We start from the raw sequence: 19,532 nt of genomic DNA on the forward strand, positions 1-19,532 counted from the left end.
ATCGTTGCTTGAGCAAGCCAGTGTTCTACATTAACGTCTTGCAAGTGGCATCGTGTTAGGTTGTCCCCGTGTGCAGGTAGTGTCACTGCAATCAAAACCATGTGGCTGAGGATAGTTTTTTTGTTGCAACAGCAATCATCTAGTTTGTTGTGTAGACTTCAATGTAAATGGCACAGCAAACTACCCCAGGCGAGTTATTCATGACTGCTACCGGGGACTGGAAATTCAACAGCATGTTCAACTTGACACTCTAGGTGTAGAGTCTCTTTGTGTTTCGAAACATCTTTGAGTTCACTTGCACTGCCTATAGTTTAACTATGAAACCAAACTCAGTTCGCCTGCAAAGAATACATTCTCCCTCGTTTTTATTCATTCTGTTCTCTCTGCTGAATTAGAGCATAATAGCACTTACGGCACATATTTTCACACTTTTCTCTCCCTGGCACTTCATGTTTGTTCTCACTTTATTTCAACATTACCAGTCTCTGCTCTTTCACCTGATCTCTGTCTTACTTTCTGCCCGTCTGCTTCAAGTGGGACCAGAGAAGTTTGATTGCTTCCTTTGACACTAATCATGCATATTGATAATGATCGATGGGTTTTAGGGACAGCAGTGACAATCAAACAACTCTGTCAACTGGGGAGAGAAAATGAGCAAGATTTGGTAGAATTGAAATAAACAGTTTAGAGAATAGATTGAGTAAATAAACACAAAAGTGAAAGTGCAACCACAGAAAGGAAATGAAAGCAAAGTGCTGAACAAATGAGAAACAAGAATAGTAAAGGTAAACAGAGGCAGTGGAGGACGGAAATGAATCACTGCCTGAAGAAGAAGAGAGAACTGAAGGCATAGAAACAAGGATGAAACAAGGCCAGCGTCCGTGGTTGGATGTCAGGCTGGCAGATGAGTGAGAACAAGGACCACACCGCCCCTGCCCACTCCAGATCTGCAAGTTGTCGGCAGCTCACAGGATTGGAGTTCTGTGCGGCCAGGAGGCCCCCTCCTCCCGATCAGGGTCTTGTGAAGCCACGGGAGCAGGAGGTGGATGGTCATATTAGCAGCTGGTGTAGATCACAAGTCCTGGTTACGCGACCACTGGCGCCAGGCAGACAATCTCTGAAGAGTGTTGATAATGGCCGGGGTCATCCGTCTTGTAAAGACACTGCCCACTTCTGTAGAAAATTTGCCAAGGTCATGGTCACCCACGTCGTAGGATCACGGCACATAATGGTGATGATGAATAGCGATGGAAGGTAATAAGAATAACCTAAGAAGTATTTTCTCAACAGATAGCTTCTTTTTATTTAAGGGGAATAATGGATTGTTATTTCTCTTAATACAAACTGGGCAGATCTAATTAAAAGAAGTTCCATACAGAAAGGCAGTGAAACCCCATCAAAATAAAACAAAATAATCATTCTATTGAGATTACATCTCCCAATTATGTTAAAGATCTAGCCTATGCATTTATACTCCTTTCTCTCACCGAGAGGGCCGGAGATCTCCAGTGACGGAAATAAAGTGGGGAATTCCACAAGCTCGGAGCCAATCTCTGTTAAAGGGAGGGGGGCAGTTACCACTATCGCAGGCAAGTCCCGAGGAGCAGAGACCTTGCACCGACCGTCTGACCCCCCCCAACCCCCGATCAAACCCCACGCCTCATGCTCCTCCCCCGCCCCCCGCATCAGCTGCTCCCCTGGAGCTCGCGATGGAGGAAGCTCCCGATTGGGCAGGGAGAAACGGCTAGCGCTTCCGATTGGCTGAGCGGGCCGCGGGTGACGTCACGGCGAGTATTTGCCAAGGGAACGAGGAGGCGCGCGGACAGAGCCGGTGGAGGGGCCGGAGGTTGAGTTGTGTTAGGCTGCGGTCGGAGAGTGCGTTAGCGGGGGGTCAGGGAGCGCGACGACGGCGGCGGCTACGCTAGCGGGAGGGCCGGGCTACGGGATAAGGTGGTGGAGAAGCGAGAGGTCGGAGAGGAAAGGCCTGGCTGTGAAATCCAGGGGGCAGTCGGGGCCTGGATGCCCGTGAGCAGCTGCCGGGGCTTTAGCAGCGCCGCGCCAGCGTAGGGGAGGTAGCGGCGAGCGATCCGAGGCTGGCCGCGATGTTGTGCTACGTGACCAGGCCCGACTCCGTAGTGATGGAGGTGGAAGTCGATCCCAAAGCCAACGGCGAGGACTGCCTGAAGCAGGTGAGGGCATCGGCCACCCCCTCCTCCTTCCCTGGGGTGGTGTGGGGATTCCGTCCCAGTCACGCCGCCGACCGCGGCTCTCCGCTCCGGGTCTGAACGGGTGGGGTCTGCTTGTATTTGGTGGGTAACTCAGACTGTGTAGTGTTTCCTTAAGTGTGGAGACAAAACTTTAAAAAAAACAGTCTGCATTTTTACTAATTTATGTTTAGCTTCCTAAATAAACGCTACCGCCGCTTTATTACTCTTGTTTCTATTTTGCTGCCTTAGATTCTGCTGTGGTTAATATTTGGGGTGCAAGCTGTTGTGAATTAAAACTAATGAGTTTATTTTAAGGAGAGCCCCGGTATTGATCCACTATTTTGGTTTTGCATTTCCGTAAACGACATATTTGCTCCATTGCCAGGTTTGTCACAGACTCGGGATTATAGAGGACGATTATTTGGGGCTGCAGTACTCCGCGAACAAAGGGGAAACCCTCTGGCTCAACCTGAGAAACAGGATTTCCCAACAAATCGAAGGGATGCCACCTTATAAATTTAAACTGCGAGTTAAATTTTTTGTCGAACCTCATCTCTTGCTGCAGGAACAAACTAGGTATGTGTGAACTTTTTCAAAACATTGTTTGAGATTCTGGCATCTACAGTCTCCAATGTGCAAACTTTTCCTGATTTAATGTATGTACATTAAAGTTTTTACTTCGCGTGTTTTTGTTTTTGGTCGTGTTACCGTTTGTTCAAAGTTTTCGTAGTAATTTGTGTACTGTTTACAAGTGACTGATGGTAACCCCATTGTTGGGAATGTTACTGTAGGTCATTGTGGTAGGAGCCAGTCCTTTCGCTGCAACCAGACACCGCTTCAGGGTCCTAGTGCTCGCGGCACATCATCGTATATAGTGGTAAACAACAGGAATTCTGCAGATGCTGGAAATTCAAGCAACACACATCAAAGTTGCTGGTGAACGCAGCAGGCCAAGCAGCATCTATAGGAAGAGGCGCAGTCGACGTTTCAGGCCGAGACCCTTCGTCAGGACTAACTGAAGGAAGAGTGAGTAAGGGATTTGAAAGCTGGAGGGGGAGATGCAAAATGATAGGAGAAGACAGGAGGGGGAGGGATAGAGCCGAGAGCTGGACAGGTGATAGGCAAAAGGGGATACGAGAGGATCATGGGACAGGAGGCCTAGGGAGAAAGACGGGGGGGGGGGTGACCCAGAGGATGGGCAAGAGGTATATTCAGAGGGAGAAAAAGGAGAGTGAGAGAAAGAATGTGTGCATAAAAAGGAGTAACAGCTGGCGTACGAGGGGGAGGTGGGGCCTAGCGGAAGTTAGAGAAGTCAATGTTCATGCCATCAGGTTGGAGGCTACCCAGACGGAATATAAGGTGTTGTTCCTCCAACCTGAGTGTGGCTTCATCTCTACAGTAGAGGAGGCCTGTAGAGATGAAGCCACACTCAGGTTGGAGGAACAACACCTTATATTCCGTCTGGGTAGCCTCCAACCTGATGGCATGAACATTGACTTCTCTAACTTCCGCTAGGCCCCACCTCCCCCTCGTACCCCAGCTGTTACTCCTTTTTATGCACACATTCTTTCTCTCACTCTCCTTTTTCTCCCTCTGTCCCTCTGAATATACCTCTTGCCCATCCTCTGGGTCACCCCCCCCCCGTCTTTCTCCCTAGGCCTCCTGTCCCATGATCCTCTCGTATCCCCTTTTGCCTATCACCTGTCCAGCTCTCGGCTCTATCCCTCCCCCTCCTGTCTTCTCCTATCATTTTGCATCTCCCCCTCCCCCTCCAGCTTTCAAATCCCTTACTCACTCTTCCTTCAGTTAGTCCTGACGAAGGGTCTCGGCCTGAAACGTCGACTGCGCCTCTTCCTATAGATGCTGCTTGGCCTGCTGCGTTCACCAGCAACTTGGATGTGTGTTGATCGTATATAGTGGATTCCGGTTAATTGGGCCATCGGTTAATTGGGGTAGCTGCTTATTTGGGACAACTCTCAAGAACAAAAACTAATCATTGAAGGAGCTGCGCAACATAATCAGCCTGCACAAAACTGCACATCCTATAATTACGGGAGATTTCAACCAGACCAGTTCGAAATTCTCTGAACAACTGCCACCAACAGATCACCTGAGGAATCGGAGGAGCCAACACACCTGACCACTGTTATACCAGCATCAAGAACGCTACTCTTGACACTTTGGAAAGTTCGATCATTTGGCTGTACTTGTACTCCCAGTGTATAGGCAGAAGCTAAAGACAGCAGCATCAGTGGTGAGGACAAACAAGGCATGGTCAGAGGTCATACAAGGGCATTTACAGGACGACTTTGATTGGTGAAATGGACAGATTTATCTCTGAGTCTGAATGATGTGCCCCAGTTCATCGGCAAGTGAAGCTTAACAGCCATTCAAGATTAAGTTTCACTTTGTAGGAAGTAATGGTCTGTAAACCTTGCCAGGGCTGACATCCATCCAATTCTGTCTCAATCCAAATAGCTTTTGTCACCCTTCTGTCGGTCATACCTGGACTTGTATAGTTCTAGATCACCAGTCTTGAATGCCATAGATCCAGACCTTAGACCACAAATCTCCTAATTCATCAATGGCTTTTGGTTTGGTTTGGGTATGTTGTCAGAGGCATACGCTCGTTCAACTATGCTTGAAATACGGGCACACTAGAAAGACTAGTGCAAGTTGCTGTCAACTGTGAAATTGCAATTCTGGTCACTTGTACAATGACTCTTAATGTCACAAATAATATCCTCTATGTATCTTGTAATTAATTCCTTGTACCATTCAGAAGCTTACTGAAAAAATGTAGAGATTATTGACTGAAAGTGAGCTGCAATATTTTCAAAGTGCTGTGGCCTCTGGCTAAATGAAGTAATAACAACCTTGCCAATGTTGTACCCTTCCCCTTGTAAATAATTGGTTGAACTGCAAAAGTTTCTGTGACTGATTTCTCATCTTGCCCTGTTTTGGAAAATAGTGAATTGCCATAATGTAGATTATCTTCTGCTCCAGAACTGATTTGCTCTGCATTATCTTCTAGATTTTACCCTCATTGTTTAGGTTTAAAAAAAGCTATCATGGTACTGTAGATGGTAAGATAGAAAAGTACTTGTGTCTGCAGAGTGTTGTTTTAGATGAAACACCACTTCAGATTTTCCTCCCTTCAGTTCTTATGTCATCCACTGAATGTTTCCAGCATTTTCCATTGTTTTTATTGTAGTTATTTGAAGGCTCATAGTGATCGTAACTTAAGCATTGTTGCTGGAAAGAAGTTTATCCAGCAAAGATGGCCTATATTGTTGGCTCTAAGTTGATTGGTGCAGCAGAATTTTCTTATAGTATTGATTTCTTAAATGCAGAAAAGTGAAAATGGATTTTAAAACTTGGGTATCTGGATTGCTTTTTAAGTTCTTTGAAATCATAGCCTTGACTTTTTGTACACTAAATTTCAATTGACATTGGAATGGATTTATTGATCAGTGGGTCTTCAAGTGCTTTAAATGTTAAATCGTTATGATGTATGTTACTTTATGGGTATATCTGGTCTCTTTGTTGCTTGTAAAGTTAAATCCGGCTATGCAATCTTTTGTTTCTGTGGGTGTGTGATGCAGATTGACCTCCAGTAACCTTCTGTTTACATTGTATGCATATGACCTAGAGTTACCTCTGAGTTGTTGTGGAAGTGCCGGAGCCTCTGGCTAAGTGATGTAATGCCAGCTTCAATTGCACTTTTGCACTCTTTTTATGAAGTGTTCAACATATTTCTGAATTAAGCATCTTAATAAATTTGCCTTTGTTTTCATCTGTTTTGCTCTATAGTGGATTTCCTTTTGGGTTTATCTGATCATGCTGCCCTTTTCATTTTAATTGGGTGTTTGTCCAGTGCCTCTTGCTGTCAGCAGCCTTGGATTTTTTGAAATCATCATAGAAATTGTTTTCCCATCTACTTAGAAACTGTGCAGTCTGCCTCCATGCTGCCTTTTTACATAAATAACTGGACATTTTTTTTTAAAAAAACATCAGTTTGCAGCTGAACTTTTGATGCTGCATCTTTGTACTCAAAGCCAGGCATGGTGGGGCTAATTTGTAAGTAAGTTCTTGCTTAAGGGACGTTCTGAATTGGAGCTAAATTGCTTCCATCCCTGCTTTTATATAAAAAATATATAATTGATGGCAACTTTGTAGAACTCTTAAAAGTTCCATAGTGATTGTTTTCTTGTGTAGTTTAAGAAAGTTCAAGCTACTTTGTTTTTGGAGGGGATGTTTGCTCGCTCTAGGGTCAGGTCCAAATGAGTGCCATGCTGTTAGAATGAAATTTGTTTTTTCATCAAAAACTGAGCAGACCAAGTTTCAATTACTGAAGTCTTGTGGAGTAGAACTTGGTTATCTAACTGAGCAGGCCTTGACAGATAAGTTTGCTAATTTAGTTGTGCTACTAGCTGAGTTTAGCAGCTGGATTTGGTGATTAAAGAACACTGTCACTAGAGATTCTGCAGATGCTGGAAATGTTGAGCAACACACAATGCTGGAGGAACATGGCAAGTTGGGCAACATCTACGGTGGGGAATGAACTGTTGACATTTCGGCTGAGACTCTGTCAGAACTGGAAGAGGGACAGAAACCAGAATGAGGACGGGAGGGGAAGAAGTACAAGCTGGCAGGTGATGGCTGAGACCATGTGAGGGGGAAGATGGGTGGGTGGGGTGGAGGGATTAAGAAGGAAGCAGGGAAGAGATGGGTGTAATGTTTTAATGCAGAAATTTGTCTTCCAGTGTTTGCACAATAGTTTAAAATAAGTGTCCATATTTCAGTTCATTTCCATTTTTCTCACTCAAATCCTACTAACCATTCCTAAATGTATCTGCAGCTTTGGAGTAGAAGTTGGATGTACTGTTCAGTGAAGCAATTAATGACAAAACAGGGGATTGCTCGGTTATGTTCCTAAAACTGTTCATAAACTGTATTTTCTGTAAATAAGTAAATTCTTGACTGCCCTTGGGGACTGACTTGCAATGAGTAGACAGGGGAAGGTCAGCATTGGTGGTAGGAGTTGTTTCCAACAAGTCAAATATCTGAAAGCAGCCCAGTTGAAGTGACAAGGGGAATTGATGTGCTCATCAGCAAGTAAACTGTCAGCAGCTTAACTATGCACTAACAGGATGTAGCTCAAAGTTCAATGTCTTCCCTGACGGAGAGTTTGAAGAAGGCATTGATATTTGGGTTGTGTTCTTGATATCTCTGAGAACAGAGTCTGGGTGAATTTGTATTAAAGTTGGATTTTTGTAAGCCAGATCTTCTATAGAACAGGGACTTCTCGTACAGTGTCCTTGTACTTACTAACATTTCTTGTGTAGTGCTCCATTAGTAAAGAACCAATAGTATTTCTAACTTCAGAGGGGTAATTCCAAGAATTGAATTGTTATCAAATATGTCCATGTCAATGAAGCTTTTGTATTTTGAGTCTGACAGATTGTATTCAACCCTATATCACTTTGTGGGAAGCATTTTCTTAACTTTTAAGCATTCTGCAACTAACTTCTGAATAATTTTGCATTCTGCCTTGAATCATCACAGCTAAAGTTAACTGAATTTTTCTTTTTTTCTAAACTTCAGGCATCAATTCTTTATGCACGTACAAGATGACCTCCTAGGGGGGCGCTTACAGTGTTCACCAGAGCAAGCTGTGACACTGAGTGCTCTTCTGGCACAAGTGGAATTTGGAGACTACAACCAAAACACTGCCAAGTATTCTTATGAAGATCTCTGTGCGAATGACTTGACCACTACCATTTTAAACAGGCAAGTTGACTGCAGAAAGCTGCATACGGTTCTCTTTCCCAGTTATTGGATTATAAAAGTACAAATCTTATTATTGTAATAGGTTGTAGGCTTCAGTATTAACCTTGATCAACTTGACAATTGGTTCATTAATGTCCCATCTACTGAGGTAAAGTGGAAAATATGTGCATGCTATCCATACAAATCATTTCACTATATCAGTATATTGAGGTAGAAGAGCAGTAACAAAATATACCATTGCAAAGAAAGTGCAGTGCAGGCAGGCAAGGGCCATGATAAGTAGATTGAGTCAGAATGGTAATTGAGTTTGGTGGTGCATGTTTGTATCTTCTGTTTGATGGGAGGGGGAGAAGAGATTGTAAGGGGTGAATGGGGTCTTTGATTATGTTGAGGCAGTGAATTGTGGACGGTCCATGTGAGGGAGGTGTGCTGTGTTCACAACTCTTTACAGTTTCTTGTGGTCTTGAGTAGAGCGTTGAAAATTCTGAAATAGACAAAGTTAGTAGTAGATGAGAGCACATTTTAAGGGAAGGTTTTGGTCCAAGCTTTTTAATAGGTTAATTTCAGTTTTTAGTTTTAATTTTGCCTATTTCCTCTCTCCCTGCCCCCCCACCACCCCCCCCCCCATTGTATATCACAGCACTTGACCATGTTTTCAAACGCTGCTCTCTTCAACAGTATTGTTGCCAAGCACAAGGGTTTGGAAGGAATGAGTCGATGTACAGCGGAATATCAAGTTCTACAGATTGCATGTACGTTAGAGCACTATGGTGTGGAGTGGCATCCTGTAAAAGATGGAGATGGACAAAAGATGGTAATTGGTGTGGGGCCAAATGATATATCTGTCTGCAAAGAAGACTTAACTCTAATTAACAGGTAAATGGTGTCTTTGACCATAAGGCATAGGAACAAAATTAGGCCATTTGGCCCTTTGAGCCTGCTGCTTAAACTATCTTAAACTTGTAATGTTGATGCAAAAAGGTGACATTGACTGTTGATGATCTACTATGTAATCTAAGTTTTAGGCTCTATCCAGTGGTTTAGTAACTGGGGACTAAGGTGACCATGATAGTTTCCACCTGCTGTCTGAGATGGTATCTTCATGAGCGCTGTAGAAATGTGGTTGTAGAGGAGATTAATGGCTTGCTTTATGCAGTATGTAGAGCAATCTTGTGGTGTGGATTTGCCTCTTGCTGTCATCTATGGTTGTTATCTATTAAGCAATCTAATATGGCAGACCCCATGGTCCTCTGCTTCAGTGTCATTGATTTATCTTCTGAGGTCTGGCCTGGAATGTTCAATTTGGCATCTGCAGCTGCAAATATGAAATTCCTAAAGACTGACAGCCTCATGTCAATAAGAAATTCCCTCAAGTGTCTGTACTCTTTTTGGTTACCAAGAGCCCCAGTGTATAGCCTGTCGCTTCCAGACTTCCTTATTCTTATACTCCACCCTGCTTGCAATAAAGACCAGGTTGCTGGAATAGAAGTATTTAATTGCATTTCCTTTGATCATCCTTCCATCTGTCAACCTTTTGTTTATTGACTTAGTCAATCTATTCTTCTCCAGACTTCTGTCATCCTTGGTTTACTTAAAGAAGCAATCACTGCATATTTTCTTTTTTGCCACAACGGTAAAGGGTTGGGCTGTAGTTTTGTCAGCTAATACATGAAAAAATTCTGGCAGATTCAGAATTAGAGAAGATGTAAATCCTTGAGCAATCAGTTAACCATTACAGTGTAGAAATAAAAACACATGCTAAAGTTAGAAACTGAAGGACCATGATTTTTTAAATTGGTAATTCTGTGGTAGTCTAGAGTATTTACAGATTTTTCAAATTTTCAACCTTGAGTCATTTTGATTAGCACATATTTTAAACTCCCATGCCCATGCTAGACCTATTGCATAACTAACTGTTTTGAATCAATTTCCTGTTGTTAATTTTCCTGGAAATAATGCAGAAACATGTTGCAGTATCTGAATTTGTACTGAAGTTTAATGTAATAGTATATACTAAAATCTTTTTGCTTTCATTATAATCCCTGAATTTAAATGAGTTTCACCAAGCATATTTGATCATTTGTATTGATCTTGCAGGATTTCATATCCAGTTATCCAGATGGCAACCCAATCTGGGAAAAATGTTTACCTAACCATCACCAAGGATTTGGGCAGTGTCGTGTTAATGCTGAAACTGATCAGCACCAGAGCAGCAAGTGCCCTTTACCGTGCAATAACTGAAACCCATGCGTTTTATAGGTAAGATTTCTGTCACACTCTTGTATCAAGTATTCCCTGTAGTTTGATTTTTTTTTCCCTGTGGCACTTTTGCACGTTTTGTAGTTGATTGTTGTCAGTGATCTTTCTGAAGTGTGTATTGCTGTTGCAATATGTTTGGTTTGCTGAAATTCAGATGCTCAGCTCAGCTATTTAATTGGCAAAGAAACCTATGAATATTTTTTGTGGATTGAAATATATTAAAGGACACTTCATGAAACTGTAATTTGATGCCCTGGACTACTTTCTGGTATGACTGTGCCACTTTCAAAAGAATATTTTTTTTTAATTTCTGGAATTTAATTGCTTTTCAGGTGTGACACTGTCACAAACGCTGTCATGATGCAGTATAGTAGAGATTTCAAGGGCCATCTTGCCTCTTTATTTCTCAATGAAAACATCAATCTTGGCAAGAAATATGTTTTTGACATCAAACGCACGTCCAAGGAGGTTTACGACCATACGCGAAGGGCTTTATATAATGCTGGCATTGTAGACTTTGTTCCAAGCAGTGATCAAGATGGCCAGAATTCTCCACTTAAGTCTTCAGACCTTGAACTGAACTGTAATAATTGTGAAGGACTAAGCTGTCAGCAAAGCCAGATTCTCCAAGAGAAGCTTAGAAAGCTAAAAGAAGCACTATTGTGCATGGTCTGTTGTGGTGAAGAGATTAATACAGCCTTCTGTCCCTGTGGGCACATGGTTTGCTGTGATACTTGTGCTAGTCAACTGCAGGTAATTTTCACTTGACTTCAATTTCAGTGAAATACTTTAGTGGTTGTGCCTATCTTCTTTGGTGTTAGTCACTATGAGTCTTGTGCCTGCCCCCTTTGTTTCTTTTAAAAAATATTCCAGTGTTGTACTGGTGTACTGGCAGATTTATGGCTAACATCTTTTTAAGCTTGTCCTCATTCTTCACCACACTGTCCACCCACTTTCTCTTTGTTTTGTTTTCATGATCAGTGTCACAAGCAAAGTCAGTAATTAATTCAGATAGGGTGTATTCCTTTGTATTTAGAGTTGTTACACCAAGGTTACAGACTTGTTCTGAAAATGCACTCGCAAACGAGTCTGCTACAATACAGTTCCTTGAACGAGTATGTACGCATCCCACTAGTGTCCTGGTCAGTAACCACCCTTCACAACTGATGGCCCTGTTTCACCAAATTAAGTGTCTGGTCTTTTGCATAAACACACATAACAACACTGCTTTTATATCTACTTGTTCAGTTCTCCACTGTTTGTGATACTTCATGATCCATGGTCACTGACCTGAACAGATCTAAGTGTGAGTACTAACCTTCTAAAAATAAATAAATACTTACCAATTTCGACTGCTGAGATTGCTGGCTACACGATGGGATATGAACATATCCCAGACAAGCCCCTAATGTTGTGACTGTGAATAAAGTCACTGGAGAGACACTGAAGCTGGTAGATATAGAAGTCTTTCTTCAGAAGGCATCATACTTGAGACACTCTTGGAGGAAGCGGCCTGCCTGACCTAGTATTACACGACATTTTTGTATCAAAGGTAACAACAGAACAATTCTATAGTTACAATGTATCCACACTTCTAATTACAAATAATTTCCAAACTCCTCCACCTTCAAACCAACCCTCCAGACACCCAAAATCAATGTTAATCCCCATAGTCTCTCTGGCTACATTCATGCATATGCAGACATCTCAGGTGATCAGCCCCTGTCTGCAGCTCCAGGAAGACTATTGTTCAAAGCTGCATTTTAAATTCAATCTGCAATCCACATTCTGGTCTGAAGACTGGTTGCTGCTGAAATTAATATTTTATTATATACCCTAACTCTAGAATATGCCCTAGAAATGCCCATTTCAAATTACTCCTGAACACAGTGGCCAGTGGCATGCTGCTATATTGAACCTTTTCTAATCCTTTTGGTGCTCTTGATGCTCTTGCAAAACTTGAGTGAGATCCAGGATTTAGACTGGGTATCAGTGAAGGGCTTTAATACTTCCAACTCAATATGATGTGACTTGCAGGGTACCTGCAGGTGATGATGTCTGCTTATGCTTGCTGTCCTTCTCCCTGGTGTGGGTTTGGGAAGAATAGCTGGGATATCATAGGTAACTAAAAATGAAACACTTATTTCAGCTTTCCCACTTTGTATTCCTGTATGTTGCACCTCTTCAAGTGTACGTGGGGAGGATTTCTGGCTTTCAAGCAGATTTCAAACCCTTGCTGGGAAAATATTTTGTACTTCGAAATTAATGAATCTTTCCCCTTCACCTCATTATTTTCTGAGACTCCTTCCTGCCTGTGTCTTAGCATTTGTAATTTTATTCATCTGAAATCCTGCTTCACTCTGTTTCAGGTAATCAATCTGTCTTACTGGTCTCCATTACTAGTTTTCCAGATCTCACAACACCAAAATATAACACATCTTTCCAGTAGTATAGTATCTAGGACTGCAAAATTGCAATTTGCTTCTTTCCTTTTATTAACTGACACACAGAATAAAAATGTTCTGTATGTTTCTGTAACTGCTTTCTCCACCTTGACTTCAGGGATTTACAGACACTCATTCCAAGATCACTATTGGCACTTTTATTGTGCCAATCTTGTATTACATTTGCTCTCTAAGCACAAGATAAAGGTATTTCCTGACACCATCTCCACAATTCAAATCCACTCACTTCTCATGACCTGAAAAACTGTATTTCTGGAGTCTGGGAAACTTTACGTGATCAGCATGCTGCCAAATTGCACTCAAAGGACCTCGTACTGAGCTGTGCAGGACAAGGGCATCGAACACTCCAGCCACCTAAGAACACTAACTGACTATGGTGCCTTTTGCTGTAGCTGAAATTCAGTTTGTAATTCAACCATACTCATGTATACTACCAAATGAGACAACGTTCCTCCATGACCAAGCTGCACAGTGGATATAACTTGTACGACACAAGTAATGTTGCCACAAGTATGTGCATTTATAACAAATTTTAAAAGTAAATAGTAAAACACTACTAGCACTTTATAAATGATGACATCTAGGCGACGGCAGGGAATTCAATCAACTTCCCCATTCTAACAGTCTTAAGGTTGTACCTCCTGATTGATGGTCAGGGGGAGGGGGGAAGTTAAAGAGGCTGTTGAATAGATGGGGAGGAGTCATTGACAATGCCAAGAGCTGTGAACATAAGAAATGGGAGCAGGAATCGGCTATCTGGCCCATTGAACCTGCTACGCCATTCAACAAGAACATGGCCGATCTGGCCATGGACTCATCTCCACCTGCTTGCCTTTTCCTCACAACCCTTAATTTCTCCTACTATGCAAAAATCTATCCAACTTTGTCTTGTATATATTTACTGAAGTAGCCCCCACTGCTTCATTGGGCAGCGAATTCCACAGATTCACCACTCTGGAAAAAGCAGTTCCTCCTCTCAGTCCTAAATCTACTCTGAATCTTGAGGCTATGTCCCCTATTTCTAGTCTCACCTACCAGTGGAAAAAACTTTCCTGCCTCTTTTATCTATCTGTTTCATAATTTTATGTTTCTATGATCTCTCATTCTTCTGAATTCTGCATATGCAGTGGTCCAGATCAGTATCTCTGAAGAGACACCCGAAGATCTCCTCAGTCCTCACAATCCTTTGTGGAGGCTTGCAGTCAGATGTCTTTCAATTCCCATACCAAATGGTGGTTCATCTCTTTGGTCTTGTTCATGTTGAGACTCAAAGTTGTGCTTGCACCATTCCACCAGCCACTCTACCTCTTTAGTATGTCATCACGTTGTCATTGATGAGACTAACCAAAGTTGTGTCATCAGTTTGAGCTGGATTTAGTGGTGCAGTCATGTGTCAACAGCATCGGGCTCAGCATGCACACCCGGTGGGTGCTGGTGTTCAGTGTGATGGAGCTGAGATGTGTCTGCCAACACAGACTGATTGTGGCCTATCTGACAGGAAGTCCCAAGATCGTTACAGAGATGTTCAGAGACAACAAGGACAGTTTATCCACTAGCTGTTTAGGGGTGATTGCATTAACACTGGCCTACTCACCCAGTTGTCAATTTACATTCCTCCTCAAACCCATGAACTCCTGCCTTCTCAAACATCGTGATTTTATAGTGTATGGCACACCAAATTTGATCCCTTCGATGACTGTGATCTTTGATTCAGATTGAACAGACACAACATTCCCATTACAATTTGTTACTCATTGTTCTTGATTTAGTTTATTCTTCACTCAATTGTGCTTTATTTTGCTTCTAACCTCATGCCTGGTATGCATGTTGTAGTTACTGGTCTATAACAAATTGGCCTTGTAATGAAACAACAGAAACTTTGCAGTCGCTTGGAATCATACCTGTAGCTATTAGACTAAATCCGCAATGTAATTTGTTCAGATCTCATTTTGATATTTTCTGCAGCTAGGTTGTATAATTCTATTGCATGAGGAATTAACAATAAGGGAAAGAGTATTTGCTGTTACTAGAGGTGCAACCATCAAGAGTGCTATTCTGAGTCAAATCCAGCAGATAGTCCCAGGAAAGAGTTCTAACTATTATAATTGGACATACTTTTATCAAGTTGTAGTGAATGAATGCAGTACTTGGTGGTATTATATCAGGCAGCGGTGATGGGTAGTGTGGTAGGAAGTAGAAATGCTTTGGGCATTGAAAAAACCTAAGCAACAACACCAACTTTCATAGGTCATGTGCAAAAATCTTAGCACACTGTAAAAATTCTGTTAAGTTTAGATTAGATTCGACATTGTGCCAAGTACAGATACACTGCCAATGAAATGCAGTTAGCATCTAACCAGAAATGCAAAGAATAGTGTTACTTATAAAATAACTGCAAATAAAAAGTGCTACAGCACACAAATATAAAAGTACTAACAGTACTTTTGCTTTCAAAAGGAAAAGTTTCTAAATATCAAAACTATAAAGAGCAATAAACAGTAAAAAAAATAAATTAATATTTGGTGTGACCACCCTTTAAAGGTCTTTCAAACTGTATCAATTCTCTCAGATATACTGTAGTGCAGTTTTAGAAGAAAATCGGCTGGTAGGTTGTTCCAAGCACCTTGGAGAACATACCATATTTCTTCTGCAGACTTTAGCTGTTTCAAAGAACAGAATAATACAGCACAGTACAAGCCCTTCGGCCCGCAATGTTGTGCCGACCCTTAAACTCTACCTCCCATATAACCCCCCACCTTAAATTTCTCCATATACCTGTCTCTTAAATTTTACTAGTTTCCACCACTGACTCAGTGCATTCCATGCACCAACCACTCCTGAGTTAAAAATAACCTTCCTCTAATATCCCCCTTGAACTTCCCACCCCTTACCTTAAAGCCATGTCCTCTTGAGCAGTGGTGCCCTGGCTGTCCACTCTATCTATTCCTCTTAGTATCGTGTATGCCTCTATCATATCTCCTCTCATCCTCCTCTCCAAAGAGTAAAGCCCTAGCTCCCTTAATCTCTGATCATAATGCATACTCTCTAAACCAGGCAGCATCCTGGTAAATCTCGTCTGTACCCTTTCCAATGCTTCCACATCCTTCCTATAGTGAGGCAACCAGAACTGGACACAGTAGCAAGTTTTGCTTGCTTCTCTCCAGGGATCAGGGCTCTGGATGCCATACCATCTGTTTCAGGACTCCTTTTTCTTTACGCTGAAGATTGTTCTTTATGACCTTGGCATGTATTCAATAGGTACATTTAATGTCAGAGAAACATGTACAATATACAAGCTGGAATTCTTTTTCTTTGCAAACATCCACAAAAACAGGAGTGCCCCAAAGAATGAATGACAGTTAAACATTAGAACCCCATCTCCCCCTCCACACACAAGCAGCTGCAAGGCAATGACCCCCCCCCCCCACACCAGCAAAAAAGCATCGTCGGCCTCCACTGAGCACTCAAGCATGTAGCAAGGCATCAATAAAGGGCCATTGTCCTGCAGGATGAAGTTGGGAACCGATCAGGTATCTCCCTGATGGTATTGTGAGATTGATGTTAATCTGTTTGTTCTTCCCAGCATTGATGATTCCATTAATTCTCACCAGATCACCAATGCCATATGTAGAAATGCGGCCTCAAGCCTGTAGGGAACCTCCACCATGCTTGCTGTTGGCTGCAGACACTCAGCCATGTAGCGCTGTCCAGCTCTTTTACAGACAAACTGCCTCCTGTTTGAGCCAAGAATTTCAAATCTTGACTTGCCAGTCCAGAGCGCTTGCTGCCATAGTTCAGCACACCAGTCCTTGTGTTTTTGTACATAGATGAGTCTCTTGGCTTTATTTTTACTTCAGAGGAGTGCCTTTTTGGCAGCAGCTCCCATGAAGACTTCTGACATGACTTCTCCGGACTGCAGAGAGGCGTATTTGGGTTGCAGTGGTTTCTGAGTTCAGCGGATCGCGGTACTGGACTTCTGATTTAGGAGTGATGTCAGTTTAATGTATCTGTCATCTGCTACACTCAATTTCTGTGATCAACCACCGCATTTCTGGTCCTTAGTTTCTTTGTGCTTCTAAATGAGCTTGGACAGCACATCTTGAAACTCCTGTCTGCCACAAAATTTCTGCTTGTGTGAGACCTTGCTGATGCAAGGTGACACCTTGTGTTTTGTTGCTGTACTCACTCTTGCCATGGTGTAAGAATTGATTATTTGAGCATTAAACTGTCACAACTGCCTTCTAGTTTGGTTGTTGTTCAAGTTTAATTCCTTCTACACCCATTTCTGTTTCAGTTAATCAGTTTAGTTCATTCAACTCATTATGTCATTGATCATTAGCACTCTGTTTGTTTAATCAGGCACTGGGCTATATATCTACAAAGTTATCAACTTTTTACTTGAAAAGTGGTCTATTGCTTAATATGTTACTTCAAACAAAATACAAAAAAAGTTCTCAATTCTACAGTTAATTTTTGGGAAATCCAAAATTTGCTAAACACTACTAAACACTAATGCAAAAAACAAAATTAAATGTTTAACAGAAAATTTAATATAGGGTGCTTAAGACTTTTACCAGTACTATAGGAAACTGGAAATCCTTAGTAAATTGTGGATTTTAAGTTTTTCCATATTGTTTCTCTGAAAATATTTGCTTCACATCTTTAGTGTTTTACACTTTATCTTCTGAACTATTCAGTAAAGTATAACTGCTATTATTTTTCATAGGCTTGTCCAGTTTGTCGTTCTGAAATTGATCATGTTCAACATGTGTTCCTGCCCACGTGTGCCAGTCTACTCAACCTCACTGTAATTTGAACAAATTTGGAGACTGTTCAGCACCTTTGATTTTGAAGCTAACACTACAGAAGAAGACATAAAACGCTCCCAAGTTTCTCCAGTGCAAATATAACAGCTTGTTTGTGTTTGCATTTCCTGGCGTTTTGGAAGTTTGTCAAGGCTCGCAGAAAAATGATCCAAGGGACTGGAACTTCTGTCACAGATGGTATTAACAGACTAGCCACCTTTAAAACCCTTGCATTGCAATTGCTTTTCTTTGTTCAGTTGACCTGATGCTGCTGCAGTAGTGGCATGTAATTTGAAGATTTTGTAACAAGGACACTGCCTGGTCAGTTCTTTATTTGGTGGATACCCATCCATGACATTAGAGCTTTTATTGTGTTGATCTTTTTTTAAGATTTTAACTTTTTTGGTTTGTAGTTCAAGTGTAATAGCTCAATTTAGCAACATTGGTGCAATGGAGCAGAATCCTTTGGAGTGTATAATAGCTTTATTCATCTTTCTAAAGTCAATTGCAAGGTGAAAAACGTATTTAAACATTTAGATGATTCTGATCTTGGGTGTCTACAACAGAAAAGGTCCTTTTAATTCTAAAATATGCAATTGCAGTGGTTATACATTTGTAGCTGTGACAAATTTCAAATATGAAAGCAAGTGTAGAATTGTTCTGGTTTGATTACTGGATATTTATACCTCGAGTGTATGGTCAGTAGAATCTTTACAGATGCAAAGACTTGCTAAATGACCAATTTGTGTGCAATTCTAGCTGCTTTAAAGCTAAGCATAAAAATGTCACTTTATTAAGGAATTCCAAATGTATTGTTCATAGGGTTGCCTTAATGTAGCAGCAATGAGAGACACCATCTGTTTATGTACAGATCAGGTTCTTTGCACAGATGTTTTGACTTTAAAATTATATCATTGACTGTCATGTTAGCACATTCCCTCTTCAAAGGGGCATCTATTTTTTCACTTTGTATAAATTAGATTTATTTCCATTTGAAACAAAACATTGTCTAAGCTAGATTTAACTCCTTTTATATTCCTTTTAAAATGTATTAATAAAAGAATTTTGTATCATTCATGATATATATGTTTAATGAGTAATAGAACTGATTGTAGTACTATGAGAAACCAGAATCTTGGCAGTATTGGCCACCTGGCACACTTTAAATTAGATCAAAAGTTTGAAGGTCTAAAACCACATCCATTGATATTGTACTGCCTTTTGACTCCAGACGCTGGACACTAGTGCCAGTGCATTGAAGGGTAGTATAGTTACATTTACAGCATAGTAAAATGTCAGCAAACATGCTGAGTGCAAGAGCAATAAGGAAAATAGGAATTTAAAATTCAGTGTGTGTATAATATAAAAAATGTCACTATACAACCCTAAGATTCATTTTCTTGTGGGTGTACTTAACAATTCTACAGAATAGTAACTACAACAGGATCAATGAAAGATCAACTGGAGTGCAAATGACGACTAACTGTGCAAATGCAAATATAAATAAATAGCAATAGATAACGAGAACACAAGTCCTTAAAGTGAGACCATTGGTTGTAGGAACTTTTCAATGATGGGGCAAGTGAGTGTAGTTATATCCTTTTATTCTAGAGCCTTGATGGCTGAGGGGTAGTAACTGTTGGTGAATCTGGTGGTGCAAGTCCTGAGGCTCTTGTACGTTCTACCTGATCACAGTAACAAGAGAGCATGACCTGCCTGCTCTCTGATTAGTTTTGTGATTATTTTTTCTCTGGAGGGGTTCTGATAGGTGGTATTCTGCTGAATCTAAGCTGCACTCTTTCCATGTTGACCAGAAACACACTCAGTACTTGATGTAGTTGAACACAAACTTTAAGGGTGCATATTTTACTTGTCCTAATTATTCTAAATAAGAAGCAGTGAACAACGTTGTGGCTCCCAAGAAACTATAAACTTGGAGGTTTGAGGGAGGGGTGGAATATTAAAATAGTTTGGCTGTAGGCTCTTAACTGGTCCTTACTGGA

At 41.3% G+C, this 19,532-nt stretch overlaps 1 protein-coding gene across 1 annotated transcript; it reads left to right on the plus strand.

The window, feature by feature from the left end:
- Positions 1 to 1,816: 1,816 nt before the first annotated feature.
- On the plus strand, positions 1,817 to 18,580 carry LOC134357747 (E3 ubiquitin-protein ligase MYLIP-like). Its single transcript, XM_063069375.1, has 7 exons — positions 1,817 to 2,189; positions 2,593 to 2,783; positions 7,815 to 8,000; positions 8,679 to 8,876; positions 10,098 to 10,259; positions 10,592 to 11,012; positions 17,451 to 18,580. The coding sequence occupies exons 1-7, from the start codon at positions 2,103 to 2,105 to the stop codon at positions 17,538 to 17,540; spliced, it is 1,335 nt and encodes a 444-aa protein (XP_062925445.1). The 5' UTR covers positions 1,817 to 2,102; the 3' UTR covers positions 17,541 to 18,580.
- The last annotated feature ends 952 nt before the right edge of the window (positions 18,581 to 19,532 follow it).

Source organism: Mobula hypostoma, chromosome 17, assembly GCF_963921235.1.
Source record: "Mobula hypostoma chromosome 17, sMobHyp1.1, whole genome shotgun sequence".
Classification (NCBI taxonomy): Eukaryota; Metazoa; Chordata; class Chondrichthyes; order Myliobatiformes; family Myliobatidae; genus Mobula; species Mobula hypostoma.